Below are 18,823 nucleotides of genomic sequence, written 5' to 3'. Positions count from 1 at the left end.
GGGATTAGGGATTGATTATTGCCAGAAGCCTTATTTCTGCAGGGGAGAAGAATACAAAGGAGGAAAATGTTCTGCTGCAGATGCTGCCCAGTGATTGAGTAGGCTGGAATAAGCAGGTGCAGCCCAAAACACCCTGTGCTGAGTGAGGACAGGACCAGACAAATGGAGCATCCTGTGCCCCAGCATTGTAGGCCTTTGACGCAGCCAGCAGAATAATTACAAAGAGCAGGTGAAAAGGTGCTCAAACACATCTTGCGGCTTTGCCACAAAGGAAGATACAGTCTCATCTATTTCACACATTTTTTTTATGAATTAAGCTAAAGATTTCTTACTCAGCTTGTGTTCTGAGCTTTACTTTTGAAGGGATAAAGTGTTCACTTCAGATCTTACCTGGCTGGCTGTGAATGAAAACAGATACTTTGGGCAGACCTAGACATGCAAGTTAACTATGCTGTCCTCTGTAAAGAGGATTATTATGAACCTTCTGTAACCTGTTTTCCTAGATACCTTCAGTGTGTTTTTACACAAGAGGACATGAATATTTCAGGTGTTAATCATCGTACCAAAAGATTAGGTAATCTTTGATATCTATCAATACCTTATCCATTCTCAGGTGTACATTAAGGGTTTTGCATTAATCTACTCAGTGTAGAAGTGCAGCACAGCAAATGACTTGCTTTGTACCTGGCTCTGAGTGCTGAGAAAGGTTCACTATGGCTCACCTCCCTTCTGTTTGTTGCATAGCACTTCTCTTCCTGACAGCGGTTCAGCTCCTGATGGAAGAGCAAAACATTATCACAGAAGTCCCAGCAGCCCTAAAGCGGTTGGCCAAATATATAGTACGTGGTTTCTATGGAGTAGAGTACTCCCTGGCCCTTGATATACTGATCCGCTACCCCTGTGTGAAAGAGGATGACTTGTTACAGTTGCTCAAGTATGAACGTAAACAACTGCGCACTATCCTTAACACGCTCAAGGCAGACAAGTTTGTGAAGCTGCGTATGCGAGTTGAGACAGGGCCTAATGGCAGGAGCAGTCGGCACAATTACTACTACATCAATTACAAAGTTCTGGTGGATGTGGTAAAATACAAGCTGGATCATGTACGTCGGAAAATAGAAGCAGATGAGCGGGATTCAACCACCAGGTCCTCTTTCAAATGTCCATCTTGCTCCAGCACTTACACAGACCTCGAAGTCAATCAACTCTTTGATGTATTTACAGGTATGTTGCTTACATTGTTTATTTGCCCTTATCTTAAAATAATAATTCTGATAGCACAAAATTGGCTTCTGTACAAACTTCACAATAAAAGCATGTTTGTTGGGATATTCTTCTTGTTTGCTGGTGGACAAGTGCCTGGGACAGGAGAAGCTGGGAGTTGACAGCAAGAGAAAAAGCTGTCTCTATAGAACAGGCCAAGAAAGAAGAAGAAAAATCTTGAATATACAAGCTGGGGCTGGGAACCAGATTTCAGGCCTCAGCTTTACTAGGAACAAGATGCTTAACCTGGGTGAAGATTACTCATCCAAGTCCTGTGCATCCCACTTCCTCATGTGGAAATAATAATTCAGTACCCACTTTACTGTTTTGAATTTGTTAGTTAATCCACTTCTGTGTTAAATTCTTCTGATGGAAGAGTTGGACAAGACAGATAAAATGGTTTGCGGGCACCTGTTGTAATAAACATGTGGCAGCATGGCAGCAGCAAGGTGTTCTGTCACTTCTGTGCTGGGAATGTGGAGGTTCAGGCTCTTCACAGGGCAACGTGGCACATCCACAGCAGAAGTGGCATCAGAGCTTGCGGGTTTATCTTCTCTAAAATCAAAATTATTAGTTAGAGGGTACTCTTTCAAAATGAGTTAAAATGGCATAATGTTGAAATGCAAGACTCTAAGTGCAACTGCAGTGTTAACATCTGGGTCATGTTACCTGGAAAAGATGCCAGAGCCTGGGAGAAGGAACTTGACTCTCTGTGACCAACTTGAAATGTCAAAGGTGAAGTTAGGGTACTGCCAGTTGGCAAAAATCAGCCCTTTCTCCTAAATGGAGGGACTTTGTCAAATTACTGAAATGCAAACATTGAGGCTGGTGATATATTTTAACCAGAATATGCTTTATTTTTTTTTTCTGTAGGAGATAAATACAGGGTCTTTGTAAACTCTAGAATTCTGAACAGCTAAACCCAGATGCTATTTATGCTTACAAATTTCTTATATTATGAACTAAGAAAAAGATGAGATCAGAGAAGAAAAAAAATAAACCTTACCATCTGATGGTACTCCATGTTGAGCCAACTTAATTTTTCCCCTAATATAAACATTTCTCTCTTGGATTGTCAGTGTGTGAATATCAGCCATACCCCCACCCCCCAAAAAAAAGGCAAGGCTTTTTTTTTATTATTATTATTAATAACTTTGGTTAACGTTGCAGAGACTTTCCGCTGTACTTACTGCAACACTGAAGTAGAGGAAGATGCGTCAGCACTTCCAAAGCGCGATGCTAGAACCTTGCTAGCAAAATTCAATGAGCAGATTGAACCCATCTTTGTGCTGCTGCGTGAGACTGAAGATATTGTTCTGCCGTATGACTTGCTGGAGCCTCAGCCAACAGAAATACCAGAATTATCAGAAAGGTATAAACATAACCCTAGTACTTCTGATCAATATAAAACCACCCAACAACTTCCCAGCTGCAAAATCTTTGAAATACTTATCTTGCAACCTACTTGCTACTCTACTTTGTTCAGTACTGTCAGGTGCTTAATGAAGAAGCCTGTAATATCTAAGGCATTCTAAATTTTTGCTACACATTTATGGTTTTTTTGCTACCTTTTTTGCTTTAAGAAGTTATTTTACAGACTTCTTCTTTGGCTAATACATTCATAGATGTTCCTGAGAGGAAGTAATGTTTCTGTATCTGTGTGCTTCAACCTGGTATGCAATACTGAAGAGACCATGCAAAAATCAGTTATTCAGAATCACTTGCCTCTGTGATGAGGTAATGGGGAATCCAAATTATTTTAATATGGAGCACTTGTTAAAGGTAGTCTGCTGACAAAACATGGTTGTGTGTGGTGGGTTTGTTTATTTGTTTTGGGGGTTTTGTTTTTGAATGGGAATTGCAGGGAGGGAGTCTTGCCTGCATGTAACTTGTCCACAATGGGTAGCGTCTCTTTCAGCTTTGATCAGAACATGGCTTCAAGTATGCTGGAATCCAGCAGCCGACCCAAAAAATGGGCCAACAGAAGTTCCTCTTTTGGCAATATGTACACCCAAAACTTAGTTATTGATGTCCAAGACTCTGAGCCCAAAAAGAAAACAAGAGAAAAAGCAGCTAAAGAGCAACCTATCTGGATGTCACAGAGCACTGTAGAAGGACCAACAGCAGCCACCAACAATAGTGTTGGTAAGTTTTAAGTGTTAGCAAATACTTACTACATTCAGCAGCCTTACTGCATTTAAATATAGCTGTCTTATTGAAAATGTAACAAACTTGTTTAGAATATTGAAAAATGCCTTAATTCTGCACTAGCGGCAATCAGATCTTAGTTTCAAAATATTCCTCTTTAGACTGATTTAGGTAGTATTCCTGAAGTCAGAGGTCAGGTATCAGCTCCCAAAATTTTTGTCTCTAATTGTGCAGTAACATTAGTGGTAACCTTTAAAGTGGAAAGCTCTTGGAAATGTCTGCACTTTCAAGATAATTCTAAAGTGTGGGTAAAAAAGATTCAGAGTAGAAAAAATCATTTATGTAGAATGTCTGTGCTAACTGTAAACAATTGCTATCTCTAACACATTTTGTTGTGTATTAGGAGTAAATGCTTCTGAGAGAATTGAAGAAAGTGTTAAAGAAGCTGTCATGGATAATGAAATCATCAAGACTCTTCTGATCCATGAATCCAAGTCATCATCTAGCACAGACCAGCCTCCTGTTGTCAAAAGCAAACTGCCTGAATCAGCCAGCGATACTAGTGAGTCTGAAGAACATGCCAAGCACTCAGGAACAGCAGGAATTGAAGCAGGAGGCAGCAACTTTGAACAAGAGGAGGAACAGGAAACACAAGGTCCTATTTTAATGGTAGCTGGTCAACCTCGCTCATATGGTGAAGTCAGTGAAAACCCAGAGCTTGTGTCTCTCATGACAAATGAGGAGAGAGAAGCTTATATAAAAGTAGGACAAGAAGTGTTCCAGTCTGTCTTTGAATAACTACTGCTGTGTGAATATGCCAACTGGTACAGAATGGGTGAAGGCTTCTTTTGAAGAAAGTTGATGTAATAGTTTATTTTCTTCAAAGTCAGCCCTTCAGTGGTTTTCTTTGAATGCCTTGCTGTTATGCAAGATAGTAATCCTGTAGTAGGTTACTGCAATTCAACATAGTAGCATTGCAGCAAAAGCAACCTAGAGTTGCTATGGGTTTTCTTTTGTCTTAATGCTTAGACTTTGTGAATGCTGTAACCAGTTTTAGGGCATGAATAATTTCAAGTTACAGCAGGATATAAAGATCTGAGTAAAATAAAGTTTCAAAAGCAATGCTGCAATCTATTGTCAGAAATCAACTATTCCACCTTCCTCTCAGAAGTAGCAAATACTTCCAGTAGTGAAAGTGAATAAAACTCCAATGTGATTTGTTTTCACTCCATAATGCTGTGTTCTGATGTTTTGTTAGGTCAACTGCTACACAACAGGAACCTTCCTCCATAGAAAGAGCTGTTACTGAATTGTTAGTTAACGAAGAGAACTAGCTATAGCCTCTTAACTTTCATCTGAAAAATAATTATCTGAATTCTTTGTACTTATGGCTCTACAGAACTGTCTCTGAAGTGATCAACTACTGCCAAATAGCCCTTGCACAAAATACAGCATTCATTTTGTTCTAGCTTGGCAAGGAAGCAAGCAATGTATCCAGCAGAAGGCTCTGCTTCTTTTATCTCCTGTGTACACATACCCTCCTGTAAAGATTTTAAGCAGGATCTTCTCTACTACCATTGAAAAACAGTCTATTTGAACTAAATACATATGAGTAGGACTGTAATCAGAATGTAAGATATAGCTGAACTTCTTCCACAATTATACTACTTAAGCAATGGATAATGAAAGTAGACTACAAAGGCACAAATTGAAACACAGAAGTTGCCTCTGAATGTTAGGAAACACTTTTTTACTGTGAGGGGGACTGACACAGGTTGCCCAGAGAGGTTGTTGAGTCTCCCATGTCTGAAATTATCAAAAGCCCCCTGAGCAACCAGCACTGCTTGAGCAGGGGGTTTGGACAAGATGACCTCCAGCAGTCCCTTCCAACCTCAATATTCTGTGATTCTCTGAAGAAAGGGTAGAGAGAAATACACTTTCAATGCGTTGTTCATATGCACCTTTCATGGGCAAGAATTCATGAATGGTGTGCATGCTCATGCAATTTCTTGAGCTTAGAGTTTAATGATTTACTATATAAACCAGATTTGTCTCAAATATGCACAAATCTTCCTGGTCTACATCATGAACATGTTGTTCTTTTAGGTCCAAATGATTCTTGCGTCAAGCTAGTGATTAAAAGCTTTCATTTTGTTTCATTTTCACAATGCATTTCCTCTGTCCTCAAAATTGTATGTTTTTTTTTCTGCATCCAGTATCACAAGTTTAAAGCCTGCACAGTAAATCGCTAAATTGTCTTCAAATCGTTTAATATACTTTTGCCCTTACAATCATACCTCTCATCTCCAATCTGCCACTTCAAAATTCACTCATAAAAAAACCTAGAGAGACTCAAAACAAAGTAGAATAAGAAAAAAAAAAAGAGAAATCACAGTAGAATCACACTCTCTTTTTATTCAAACTTCAGGCATATTTAGGCTTCACTGTCACTACACTGTCTTCCATAGCAATAACCATATTATTGTTACCCTAATACCAAAAGAAAACAATCCTGAACGTCACCTCTATAATGCAGCAGGTATGCGGAATAAGCTATTTCTAGCTCAATTTTATGACTGACTTACTTTTATTAACAACTCCAATCTGAAAAAGTTAAATTTTTGTTCTCGTTCAAGTTCTCTAATCCACTTTTCTACAATCTTAATTCTGCCAGGAGCCTTCATTAGATGCTGATATTAACTGGGTTTTTTTAACATTAAATTTAATTTCCTAAATTTCTTCCTTTCTACATGAAAACTCTTCACAAAGTCAAATACTTTAAGAACAGATTCTACAGGCTTTCAATTGTTACATAAGAAAGGATACTACAGTTTTTAGACAGGCTTTTTGCTTTGCACAGTAAAAGTGCAAACCACAAAATGCATAAAAACAAAGATGGTTTCTGCAGTTAACTACAAAACCAGAGTATTTACTTCACCTCAGATAAATGTGCTGATAGAAATGAATTCCAAAGGCATGAACACAAACTATTTTTTCTTAACAGACCAGCTATACATAAGCTATAAAGGCAACACGTAGGTATGTACTGTGTCTACATCTCACATTTTTAGAAGATGGAGAAACTTAATGGGACAAGAGTCTCTTGTCCCAGGAAAGTTAGCAGTGTTTCTCTGAAGAGGAATAACAAACTGCTACAAGCTATGCCAATGTTTAAAGCCAGTTACCTTCCAACAACAAACTCTGCCAGAGGAAAATTTTTCAGAAGACAAATTTACAGACAAGTCCAAACTTTATTTAAAACTACAATTTTAAAATTACTAAACAACTCAGAATAAAAAATAAAAAAAGATTAAGACAGAAAGAGAATATTGCAGCAAAACTGAAGATGATTCCGTTCCAGATGTTTAAACTGCCATAGGCAGAATTTCGCATACCTATCCTAAGAGGCAGTGTGTCAAAAACTTTACATTTTTATACACTTCCAGAATTCTGGGAAATTAGTGCTGATCTTCCATATCCATTTGTATACACAGAGTTTATAAATGCAGATATCTTCAGGTTATTCTCATGCACTTTGAACTCCAAAAGTTTCTGTAAAATAAGGGTATACTCATTATTGTCTAACAGATACAAGGCATCAAACACAGCACTCGACCACATTTCAATTTCTTTTAAGTATTCATTAAAGCACCTAGATAAAACATTTTCTCCTCACCTTTTTTCACAAGCATTTTGAGCCATGGCTGGCTTGAATAGCTGCAGCCATTCTCAGTACATAGATGAAGAACAGCTACCCGTAGTGCAGTGTGACATTCTTAGCCACTCTTCCCACCCCAGGCATATGCACCAGTATTCACCAAACTGATGTGACAGACTCCTGCTAGCAGAGCTGTGACAAACAGAGTGGTGAAAGGCAGCAAATGAAATGGAAGGAAAGATGCACCTTCCTTCACACTCCATACCCTCCACTAGAGAGCTACAAGCCTAACAACAGAACAGAAGCCTCTAACATCACACTTGTGTCACCATATCACCATTATATTTTTTAAAAAATTCTTTGACCTGCATTACCATTAAGTTTTTGTAGCTGCATAAATACTGTTTCATGAACGTGACAAATCTTTATTGCCATCATATACAATGAAAGTTTTTCTACCTCATGGTATGCTTCATATACAAACCAATTTTCCATGAAGAGATATTTTACTATTCTGAAAAGTTTCTTGAACTTTTATATTACAAAAACACTGAGCATTATTATATCAGATAATAGCAATTAGAATTTAGAATATTATTAAACTCAAGCTTGTATATAACAAGAAACCAAAATACTATTCCATCCTAATAAGTTTCAAAACTATTAAGTTATAGCATCCATTTAAAATATGTTAATTTTTATGACTTTATCAGCCACAGAGTCTAACAGGAATATACAGAAGGGACCTGAAAGGCAAAATCCCTTCATATCAATACATAGTTTTCAAACGCATAGTAACAAAAAAGAATATTAATTCAGCACCACAGTAACTGCTTACTTCAACTAGTGATAACAAAATATTCAAATTCTAGGTCATTCCAGAGTTTTTTTTCTTTTTCCCCAATAGGTGTAAAAGATTTAGAAAACAATCTTTACCAGGTTCTTTCAAACTTTGGGCGTCTCCTACTAATTCTTGATCTTGAGCTCCACCTCCACCCAGTAATTCATCAGACAAACTGTTTGTTTGGGCCTCCATTGCCATTTTCTTCATTAAATCTGCCTTTGTAATAGACAACACAAAACTCAAAATCCTGGATAATTCTTATTGCTGTCTAGATAATTAAAACATTTAGTGTGTGCACTTCTAAATAACAACTCCACAAACAAACAGCAAAATACCTCTGAATACACTGCAAGTTTAAGGGGCAAGTCTTCAACTTTCACAAAGTCATCTTCATCAGATCTTTGACTTACATTTCCAGAACCAGCTTCCTGTTAATAAAAATAGTGACATGTAAGGGAATGGTGCTACTTCATTTTATTTTCACCACAACACTAGATTTTTGACTATTATGAAGTAGTACATAAAAAAACAATGCCCATATCAAATTTTCAGATAAAAACAGAACAAGACTGGAAAGGAGAAAAAATGATGAAACAGAAAGAAGCTTCTCATTTCTCTTGGATGTATATTAACTGAAATATACGCACATATTCATTCACTAACACAGGTGACTCTGTATCAGGGCTGCCAGCCATGGAGCTTTCAGAACTTGCAGCAGATTTGTTTCCTACACACGTTGTATCCAGTGTTTGAGTTTCATTTACTGGTAAAGATGAACCTGATTCTTCTGTTTTCATACTGTCTGTTATATAAGAATCTGGGGTATTGACCATTAAAGGCGGCGTATTCTCCATGACATTGAGGTAATAAGGCAAAATTGTAGCCACATGTTGTTCACCTAAAACCACAAAACTACATTTTAACTAGGTGGAAATAGTAAAAAATTCCAAGCATACAAAAATCCCAGATTATTTTTTTACAAATTAGGATCCAAAGCTATAAATGAGCAACGAAGGTGGATTATAGTCTCTGAGATCAACACAAAGCTGACTGAAATAAAACATGTTATTTGTACTCTCGTACATTCAAGTATCAGTAATTGTCACAAGACAGTATATGACTTAAAAATTTCTGACTTGATACAGCTTTTTTAAAAAACCAAAACCAGAAACCCCACCACCAACAAAAACACCACCCCCCCCCCAAAAAAAAAAAAACACCAAACAGAAACAAAATCCAAACCACAACAAAACCAACTTCTGTAACTATATGGCCTACTGTGAAATACACATTCTAGGTATAAGGCGATACAATACAGAACAATAAATTTCTTAACATTTTGCCACATATTTGTGGCAACATAGGTTCTACTCAAATGCTGCTTTCAGTTTACCAAAAAAAGCACAAAACCCCCATTTTGCAACAGAAAACCACAGGAAAATGAGCTGATAACAACAGGTAGATTAAAAGGAACATTGGTAGTGTTTCTGTCTTTTGTTAGAAAAAGATTTCTCAGTTCTTAATCAGTTATCAGACAGCATTAATCACACAAATAAATCTTTAAAAAGTTATTTCAATTGCTAGTGAATGGTAGTAATAGAAAAACCAATTACTAGACAAATCTAAACATCAAAATATCATAACAGACCAGTTAACTCTGCTACAGTTGTGTGCCCGGGGCTGCAACAATCTGAAATTCATGCTATTGTCAAGCATCAAAACCTCATCTACCTACATAAGACTATTTTAGGTTTCTTCTTTAAAAGGTTTTCTGTCTATACCAACACAGATATATCTACTCAAGTGGTATGTTGCATGAAAAATAAACAGTCCAGTAAAGTCTTGCAAATTGGATCATCTTCCTCTTAATTACATATCACAGGCACTGTTCAAAGTAATTCTCACTACATATAGATATACATATATATATATATATATATGTAGAAGTGTTAATCCCTTAGTTACTGTGTATTTGACTTACCTTTAGCATTAACAGATTCTTGTTCTGATGACAGAATCTCACTGCTTTTTGTCTTACTTTGTTCTTGGTTTGAATTCTATTGGGGAAGGTGAAAATGAGTTAGAACAAATTCTACTAATCAGCTTCATAGCTTATTGGCTAATTTACTCTTCTTTGCTAACTAGAAACAGACTGTACGCTTGCTCCATGTTTTTATTTTTTCACTAGTTTGAAATAAAGACGGAAAGTTCTACTTCCTACTCATGAGCCTGTGAACCACACTTTCTTTAAAGAAACTATTAACACTGATACGTGTGTTTCATCTAAGCATTACATTTTCTTTTCACTGTAGTAGTTCCCAGGTAAACTCTTTGGTTCCACTGAAAAGAACTATTATTCTAGCCTTTAAAGCAAAATGTTGCAGTTACATCCTTGCTTAGTAACAGTTAATAGCTGTTGAGTAAACAAAGTTTCAAAAGATTCAGAAGTCAATCTTGTTTATTGAAATGTAAAGAATCAACAAGTCTCCAGTTCAAGGTCACGCACATCCAAATGGTTTTAAGGAAACTAACAGTGAAATGACAATGACAGCCAATAACATTTCACCATTGTTCCAGCAAAAACTAATACACAATAAAGAGGAAAGACAAACCTAAAAACTTTCTAGAATACAAGAGTCAATAGCACCTGCAAAGGAAAGCCAAGCTAGAACCTGATGTCAGCAAACACAGAGGAAGAACCAGTTAATGGTTTAAAACATAAATTTCCAAAAGAACAATGTTTTCTGCTGTGGCTTAACATCTCTTCCTGAAAGCAGATTTAAACATCAGTTTTGACAGTGTCCATTCATGCATTTTGGTAGCAGCTATAACAATAATAAATTCAGGTGGAGAAGGCTACCTTTTGTATGTAGAAGCTACTGCTTCCCTGTAATTTCTCGTATCATTCTTCTCCTTGCATCAGTATGAAAACAGTGCAACAAGAAAATCTGAGGTACATACAAATATGTACTGAAAAGCAATGCACTGGCTTAGGTTTGTTCTGCACTTACAACTTTAGTGATACCTGTTCGTTTTCAGTTGTTGTTTCACTGCTGGCTTGTAGTGATGTCTGCACATCAACAGGTCCTTCCTCAAATTCTATTTCTTCATCTTCATTCTCGTCTTCTCCACTACCATAGTTAGTCAGAGCTTGGGTTTCTGCTTTTGATAAACCTGAAGGCAAACCAGATTTGTAAACCCACCTTCATAATGGATTTACATATTGACAGAGCCTGACAGAGTAAAAAGGTAGGCAGCAAAATCCAAATCCCTTAGGGGAATTTACTGCAATGACCTTATCTCAAAAACATCATCTGAAATTAAGATACAGTGATGACTTACTTTCAAAGATCCATATGCTCTATGCAATATTACAAAAAACCACCACTTTGTGTGTGTGAAATATCTAAGTTATTAAACAAGTTGGTGTGAAGAATGTAAATATAAGGGAAACCAAGGCATGCGTAGTTGATATAAGATGACAAAGCAGACAAAAAACTTATTTAAAAATATGCAAGCCTAAGTAGAAGCATATTTAAAAAAAAAAAATAAATAATGGAAAACTGCATAAAATTTCAGCAGCTTTCACATCACTCAGGTTAAAGGCTGAGAAACTTCAACTTTAGCTGAGAAAGGATATGTAAATTAAACAAGGAACCCAATTCCAACATGTGTTTTTAAAGGTCTACTGATTACAAAGAGGAAAAGCTCCTCTAATTGGAATGTTTAACCCTTGACACAATACTAAGAAATACAGAACTAGAAAGCTTTCTCTGGAAAAGACCTGACTAGAAAATATCTAACAAGTTGTTACACAGCGGTACTTCATGCCTTGATTAGTTGGTCAAAACTACAGTGAAAGTGTTGAATAATGAGCTATAAAAAAAAAAAAAAAAAAAAAAAAAAATCACTTACTTATTGCCACTGGACCGCTTTCACTTTCATCATCTTCCTCCTGATCAGATGCATCAGACCTAATACTTTCAGGAACTCTATTCCCATCATACATTTCTGAGTCCTGTACTTGTTTAACAGTTTCAGTCTCATCCTTGTCCTAGGAAAACAGGAAATACTGTGTAATTTCATGTTTGTTTATCTAAAGATTAAGTTATGGTTTCTGCATCAAGGAGACACATTTGTTTCTCAAAAACAGAAGATCTAAAGGCTAAAAATTAGCATTTAAATAGTCCTTAAGGCCTTGAAATGAATAGTGCAAAGCTATTCCTGAAACAGAGCATCAGAACCTAAGAGATAATGCACTGTTCAGACATTGTGATCAAGGACATTGTAACTGAGTATTTCATTATCAGAAAAGTTCAACACTGATCAGCATGCTAGCTAAAAAAAAAATTCTTTCAATTAGATCTGTCTTTATCAAGAAGAAGAATGACACATCTGCATTATTATCTGCTAGTGGCTGTCCACCTCTCCTACACGATCTCTAGTAAAAATTAGGAGTATTTCTAACTGCACTTTCTCTAGCAATAGCTACTCAGAACTTTCTCTGCTGAATGATTTGCTAAATACTTTGAGTGAGATAATTCTGCTCATACTATACAAACCACAAGTAAAGCACTGAATTTATCTCCAGATCTTGAAAGGACTCTTCTACATTACAGCAACCATAACAAGTGACATACAGCTTTTCCCACTTTTACTTCCAAAGCAGCATGACAGAAACTCTAAGCCCTAGAAGACAGCACTGACTCTATGCCCTTACATGCCCACACATACACCTGTGCCTTTTAGGAAAGCATTCAACATTCTGCTTAGCACATTATCTGCATCTTTCCTTTGACTGGAAAAAGTTGAACATTCCAGCAGAAAGTACAAAACTTTGTATACAACTTCTCTCCCCAGACACAACGATTTTAGTGGTTTTCAAAACAAATTTAAATAGAATAGGGAGAAATTCCGGGTGCTAACATTTAATACTCAAGAGCACACACAGACTTTGATGCTGAGGACCTCAAATACAACATCTGCCTTCTCCTTAATATGAAAAATAAAACAACTTATTCCATACCATTAAAAAAGAAAATGTTAATTGCCACAAATAGTTAAGCACCTTCTATATTTACTCTCCTTGTTATTTCATTCTTCAATGAATTACTACATCCCTAATGTTCTGAGCTGAGAATACAGTCAACAACCTTAGTCCAAATCCCACAATGAACACCTTCAGAACCAGTCTTTTTTCTTTAAAATACAGAAAATTAATACTAAAAGGGAAAGCAAGGTCCTACCCTAAAGCTGCTAAGCAAGTATCACAAATTATTTCAATTGCATAGCATTCAACATAAACTTTGCTCTTTTTAGACTTCCAAATTATCAGTCCTAAAGGAAAGCTTGTCCTACATGAGGTTGACCAACAATAAATAGAAAAGCATCTTTGTTGATCTGAATGCACTCCTTGAAAGGTAACAAGACAATGTTTTATAAGAAATGCATCAGTTTTCACACTGATAATGTCTTTGCAGGAGAAATGGGAATAAAAACAAAAGCAACAAAGGATTTGATGTTCCGAGTTACATTTACTGAATGCATGTCATAAAGACTTCTTGATGAAGGCAGGTTTTTTGCTAGTCATCTCCCAGACTGTCAACTCAAGTTAAAAAAGGGAAATTATAATTTACTTTGTTACTTTGATAAAGTAAATCACTGAAAATAACAGAAAGGAGATAAACCCCATGATGTTTAAATACATTTATAATCTAGGAAACTGCTGCTTACAGATACTGCATTTATATGACAGAAAATAGTAATACTAAGTGATCTGTGAAATTATCTGAGGAATAAAGACAGTTGAGAAGTATAAACGTACTTTGTCCTCATCGACATCTTCAGCAGATGAACAAACATCCACCTGGAGACCTTTGTTTGCCTAGAAGAAAGACAAACTATCTTCAATTCTAAGCTAATAACTTAGTAACACTGAACCAAAGTAAGGCTTCATTAAAGCCTGCTTGAAATGTCAATCTTACCAAGAATTGTTATCTCAAAATGGAATTAAGCTGCAGGTACTTCTATGCTACAAGAGATGTTGATATAGGTGTCTTCAAAATTTTAGATTTGCAAAAAAATCCAAAAAACTGCCCAAAAAATCCTTTTTATTTAAACAATTACATTTACATGGGCTAATTCTCCAGTTTGTGGTTGAATTGTATTCAACACACTAGATTTATAGCTATTAGATGTACCATATCTAATATCTAATATCTATAGCTATTAGAATTAGATGTACCATATCTATCAGAATTAGATATACTGGCTCCAGTCAAGACAGAGAGCTGTGTTTTTCAGTATGGAATCTAAAACCAGTCACCTTACTGGGCTCAAGACAGCCCCAAAAACTCGAGCAAGATCAGATGTACCTGCATCAGGATGCCAGATCTGAAAGCTGTGAGAAGACCATATGGAGATAATTGCACAGGTCTGTAAAAGTAACCAGGACCTACCAGTTCCAGCTCATCTCTGGATCTGTTCAATCTGATGCTGCTACAGCAACAAGGCAAACATTGACCTTAACCATAATTCTCTGTCTTCCAAGAGAAGAGAGGAAATGCTGGATCTAAGGTGGCTCCATGCATTCTCATAGCAGTGTATAAACCAATCCTTTATGTAACAAAGACCCAACAGGCAACTTCAGATAAAATAGGAAGTCATGTCCAAATCCTTCTGGATTCAGAGTGTTTCTCTGCAGTTCTCTACGACATACTCTGCAGTCTCTCTCACACTACCATATCACTGGTGTATCGAAGTTAAACTATCTTGAAACATAGCTGCTGATATGCTTAAAACTATTTATAGGACTTTTTTCAGTTTATGACAGATTCATAAAACATCTTCTGTTGATGTTATTTTAAAATAAGAATGAGTTAAGGGCTTGTTTCGGTATTTGTGTTACTAAGAGAAAGCTGAAAGGACACTGAAGTCACAACTATACTTTACAAGAAGAAATATTGAGGTACATAACCAACTGATTTAAGTCTATGAACATGATTTAGTTTACTCTTTTGTAAACAGTTCATATAACTAAAAAAGAAAAAAAATGCTATGTTCCTAAAAACTGTAATACTAAAATTAAAAATGGTGATGGAACATCTTTAAAAATGTAAATGGTGCAAAAGCAAAACAGAACTTGCTTTGTTAGAGCAAAATATGTACTACAGTCTCAAATATTTCTGAAAAGTTTATATATATTTTACACTTCAAGTCTAGAAAGTGATACTTTCTACATATGCCAACAAATGAACTACTTGATGGCTTCATAGGACCTATTCAAGTTAGGTAAAAATGGTGCCTAAGCTACTGCAAGGAAAGCTGTAGGTGTAACTGAAGAGATGATGAACTGGGACTCCCATATGTCAAAATACTTATCTGAGATAAAGTTACATTCCCTCATAGTAGCTAGTAGGGGACTATGTTTTGCATTTGTGATGAAAACAGTGTTGATAACACAGGGATGTTTCAGTTACTGCTGAGCAGTGCTTACACAACGCCAAGTCCTTTTCTGCTCCTCACACCATCCTACTAGCGAGTAGGCTGGGGGTGCACAAGGAGCTGGGAGTGGACATGGCTGGGACAGCTGACCCCAACTGGCCAAAGGGCTGTTCCAGACCATAGGACATCATGCTCAGCATATAAAGCTGTGGGAAGAGAAAGGAAGGAGGGAATGTTCAGAGTTATGGCATTTGTCTTCCCAAGTAACTGCCACATGTGATGGTGCCCTGCTTTCCTGGAGACAGTTAAACATCTCCCTGCTGATGGGAAGTAGTGAACAAATTCCTTGTTTTGCTTTGCTTGTACACACAGCTTTTGCTTTACCTATTAAACTGTTTTTATCTAAACCCACGATTTTTCTCACTTCTACCCTTCCAATTTTCTCCCCCAGCCCACTGGGTGGAATGAGCAAGTGGCTGTATGATGCTTAGCTGCCTACTGGGGTTAAACCACAACTACTCAACAGCCCCAGATGTTAACATTATTTCAACACTTGACTATTCCTGCCTATGTGCACATATAATCATTAAAACACATTTCCTCTGAATTACCAAAACCAAAGTCTATAAAATTAGATACCTGTAACAGACACTCATCTATTATACAGGACATCTCCCTTACCAAGGAAAACTAGTTCGAGTTTCTACACACCAATACTTTGACTAGACAGTGCTACTTTGTAAAAAAAAAAACCCACAACAAAAAAACAAACAACCAAACTAAAGAAAACAAAACAAAAAAACCCCAACCAAACAAAATACCCCACCAGCAAACCACACACCAAAACTAAAACCACACCATATACATAACATGAACTAAGGTAAAGTAGTTTAGGAAAAGCAGATATTTAGAAAATTCCGGAAAAGCTACATTTTTCAAAAATATAGTAAAACAAACCTCTTTAGCATACGACTGTATCACTTCAGTAGCTTCTATTTTTCTTTTACATCTCTGCTTTACAGAAATACTGTTGTTGTCCAAGTCTTGCATGAGTTTGAAAAAGGCTAATTCATTAAATAACACTTCAGAGATCTCCACAAGAAGATCTTCCCCACAATCTTTCAGTTTTCTACCAGCAAATTTTGCCAGTGAATCCTGTGAAGAGAAATAATTCTTCAGTTTTCAAAACTGGCTTTCAATCTTCAAAGACTAAGTATTTGTCCTATTCCTAATAACTCAAAATTAGTTTAGTATATAATAGCTTGTGCTTAAAAAAAGTCACATAACACAGAACTTATCAATTTATTGATATAAATTCTATGCTTGGGAAAAAAAAAAAAGACTGAAAACAGCAGCCTATTGATTTTCAGGAATTTACACTAAATGTCTATGAAGAATATCACAGATCTCTCCTTGAATACAGCCACAGGCAGGAGATAAACCTTTTACTAGTTGGCAGTGATGGAAAAGAAGTTCTGTGCATGGTAAAGCTTTAATTTTAGCAAACAAGGTAATACCTCATTGCTGTATCAAAGCTGAAGCATAATCATTGAAACTCCCTTCCAACCCAAGCTATTCTATGTTTCTAAGGTCATCTAGTACAACCTCCCTGCAATGAGCAGAGACATCTTTAATTAAATCAGGTTGATCAGAGCCCCATCCAGCCTGGCCTTGAATATTTCCAGGAATGCGGTATCTACCACCTCTCTGGGCAACCTGTGCCATTGTTCCACCACCCTCATTGTAAAAAATTTCTTCCTCATGTTTGGCCTGAATCTCCTCCGTCTTTTAGTTTAAAACCATTACCCTTTGTACTGTTGTAACACATCCTGATACAAAGTCTGTCCCCATCTTTCTTACAGACTTGTTTAAGTACTGAAAGACTGCAATAAGGTCCCCAAGAGCCTTCTCTTCTCTGGGCTGAACAACCCAACTCTCTCAACCTTTCCTCACAGGAGAAGAGAACAGCTATGCCATTGAAGTTGTAAAATAACTACTTCAGGGAAGCTGGTTTATCTGTAGCTCATTATCCAAGTTGCAACAGTGTTGCAAAACAACACTGAAAAACTACTAACCTGAAGTATACTGCCAAGCTGCTTATGAAAGAACTTCACAAACTCTTTACTTTCATCATTTTGTTGTGTAAGAGTCAAGACCATACGTCTTACTGATGTCAGTAACTGTGAAGAGCATACTTCATCCATGTGTTCCTAAACAAGTATCACAGAATGAGCTTAGTTACCACTTAAAAAAAACAATTAGCTGTCAACTCAAATACTGAAACTCATTTATATTAAAAAAAAAAAACAAAATCACCTGCCTGCTGAGGGAACAGCACTCCATGAACAGGTCCTAACCCATCTCGCAAAACAGACTAATGGGAATGCGGTTATAGCAGATACCGTACTGCGTTAATGACCAACTGGCCATGACACACAAAGCTTTACCTCACTTTTCCAACACATTAGTACATGTCATATTTTAACATTTGGACAAACCAAGAACCTTCATACATTGTGGCTGTGTACTCAAATGTATTAAAGCCTATGTTAACATATCTGCTGTTGTAAGCTTCCTTAAAATTGCAAACAAAACAGTCGTCTTCAGGCATTAAGACTGTGGCATAGCAAAAATATTTTTCAGAACTAGCATCAACCAAGTACCTTATTAAACAAACCTAAGCTTACATACTGCACATATTATGAAAGGTATCAGGGAGATAACTGAAGCATCTTACAACTCAACCTTCTCTGCTCTTCAACCCTGAAAAGAATGAATATGACTATTTCTCCTTTAAAGTAGTACATTTCTCATCTGTATTCACAGAAAATTACAAGCTCTCAAAAACTTTAAAAATATCCGTAAACAGGAGAAAATAATGCTAAAAATCAACAGCTCAGGCAGGTATTCTTCGAACATATCTCAGGTTACACTGTCTGTAACAGCTTTAATCAGAATTATCTGAGTTCTCTTTGCTGAAAGGCAGCAAATATTTCAGAAACACATTCTCAAACATTTCTATTTAATTTGGTCAGCTCCAAACAAAGAAATATCTATCCTTCTTGATGTCAAGTCCACCAGCCCTATGCAATCCAGAAAGCTTACCATTTATTTCTTCTATTAAAAACTCCATGGAATCTTTCTGTTGGAGTACTTAGTCCTTACTTCATCCTCAGCAAGGTCTACAACTTAACACATATTTATTGACAGCTATTGCTAATAAAATCTAAGTTATCAACTTTAAATATGTTTTGCTATGCAATCAAGCTGGTCCTTTTCCTATTTTCCTAATTCACACATTATTGAAAAGAGTTCTTACCTTCAGAAAAGGAATGACCTCTTTCATAATTGCTTTAATCTGCCGGTCAAGCTGTTGAGTGTCTATATGAGGACATGGAACAGCAGAAGCTTCACTTGACTGTGGCACAGGAAGACATTCACTGGCACTTGGACCTCATTAAAAAAAA

At 36.6% G+C, this 18,823-nt stretch overlaps 2 protein-coding genes across 28 annotated transcripts in view; one reads left to right on the top strand and one right to left on the bottom strand.

Annotated features, from left to right (window-relative positions):
• The first annotated feature begins 713 nt into the window (after nucleotides 1–713).
• LOC136101288 (general transcription factor IIE subunit 1-like) lies at nucleotides 714–4,225 on the top strand. Its single transcript, XM_065837297.2, has 4 exons — nucleotides 714–1,224; nucleotides 2,434–2,635; nucleotides 3,182–3,408; nucleotides 3,815–4,225. Exons 1-4 carry the CDS (start codon nucleotides 714–716, stop codon nucleotides 4,207–4,209), a joined length of 1,335 nt encoding a protein of 444 aa, XP_065693369.2. The 3' UTR covers nucleotides 4,210–4,225.
• A 1,575-nt stretch (nucleotides 4,226–5,800) lies between these two features.
• Nucleotides 5,801–18,823, bottom strand: part of PCM1 (pericentriolar material 1) — a 47,350-nt gene continuing 34,327 nt past the window's right edge. For 24 of the 27 annotated variants that reach the window (XM_065837225.2, XM_071807555.1, XM_065837223.2 and 21 more), the window contains 11 exons: nucleotides 18,676–18,809; nucleotides 17,432–17,566; nucleotides 16,314–16,511; nucleotides 13,738–13,797; nucleotides 11,829–11,967; nucleotides 10,939–11,087; nucleotides 9,895–9,970; nucleotides 8,561–8,811; nucleotides 8,249–8,341; nucleotides 8,006–8,129; nucleotides 5,801–6,963 (listed from right to left, as the gene is read on the bottom strand). In XM_065837225.2, coding sequence (XP_065693297.2) covers nucleotides 6,938–6,963; nucleotides 8,006–8,129; nucleotides 8,249–8,341; nucleotides 8,561–8,811; nucleotides 9,895–9,970; nucleotides 10,939–11,087; nucleotides 11,829–11,967; nucleotides 13,738–13,797; nucleotides 16,314–16,511; nucleotides 17,432–17,566; nucleotides 18,676–18,809 — 1,385 coding nt within the window. In that variant the 3' untranslated portion in view covers nucleotides 5,801–6,937. The remainder of the gene's footprint in view (nucleotides 6,964–8,005; nucleotides 8,130–8,248; nucleotides 8,342–8,560; nucleotides 8,812–9,894; nucleotides 9,971–10,938; nucleotides 11,088–11,828; nucleotides 11,968–13,737; nucleotides 13,798–16,313; nucleotides 16,512–17,431; nucleotides 17,567–18,675; nucleotides 18,810–18,823) is intronic. The other 3 variants (XM_071807558.1, XM_071807559.1, XM_071807564.1) reach the window with 1 other exon arrangement.

Source organism: Patagioenas fasciata, chromosome 4 (assembly GCF_037038585.1).
Source record: "Patagioenas fasciata isolate bPatFas1 chromosome 4, bPatFas1.hap1, whole genome shotgun sequence".
NCBI lineage: Eukaryota > Metazoa > Chordata > Aves > Columbiformes > Columbidae > Patagioenas > Patagioenas fasciata.
The sequence above is the reverse complement of the archived record's forward strand: the minus strand, read 5'-3'. Positions and strand labels throughout refer to the sequence as shown.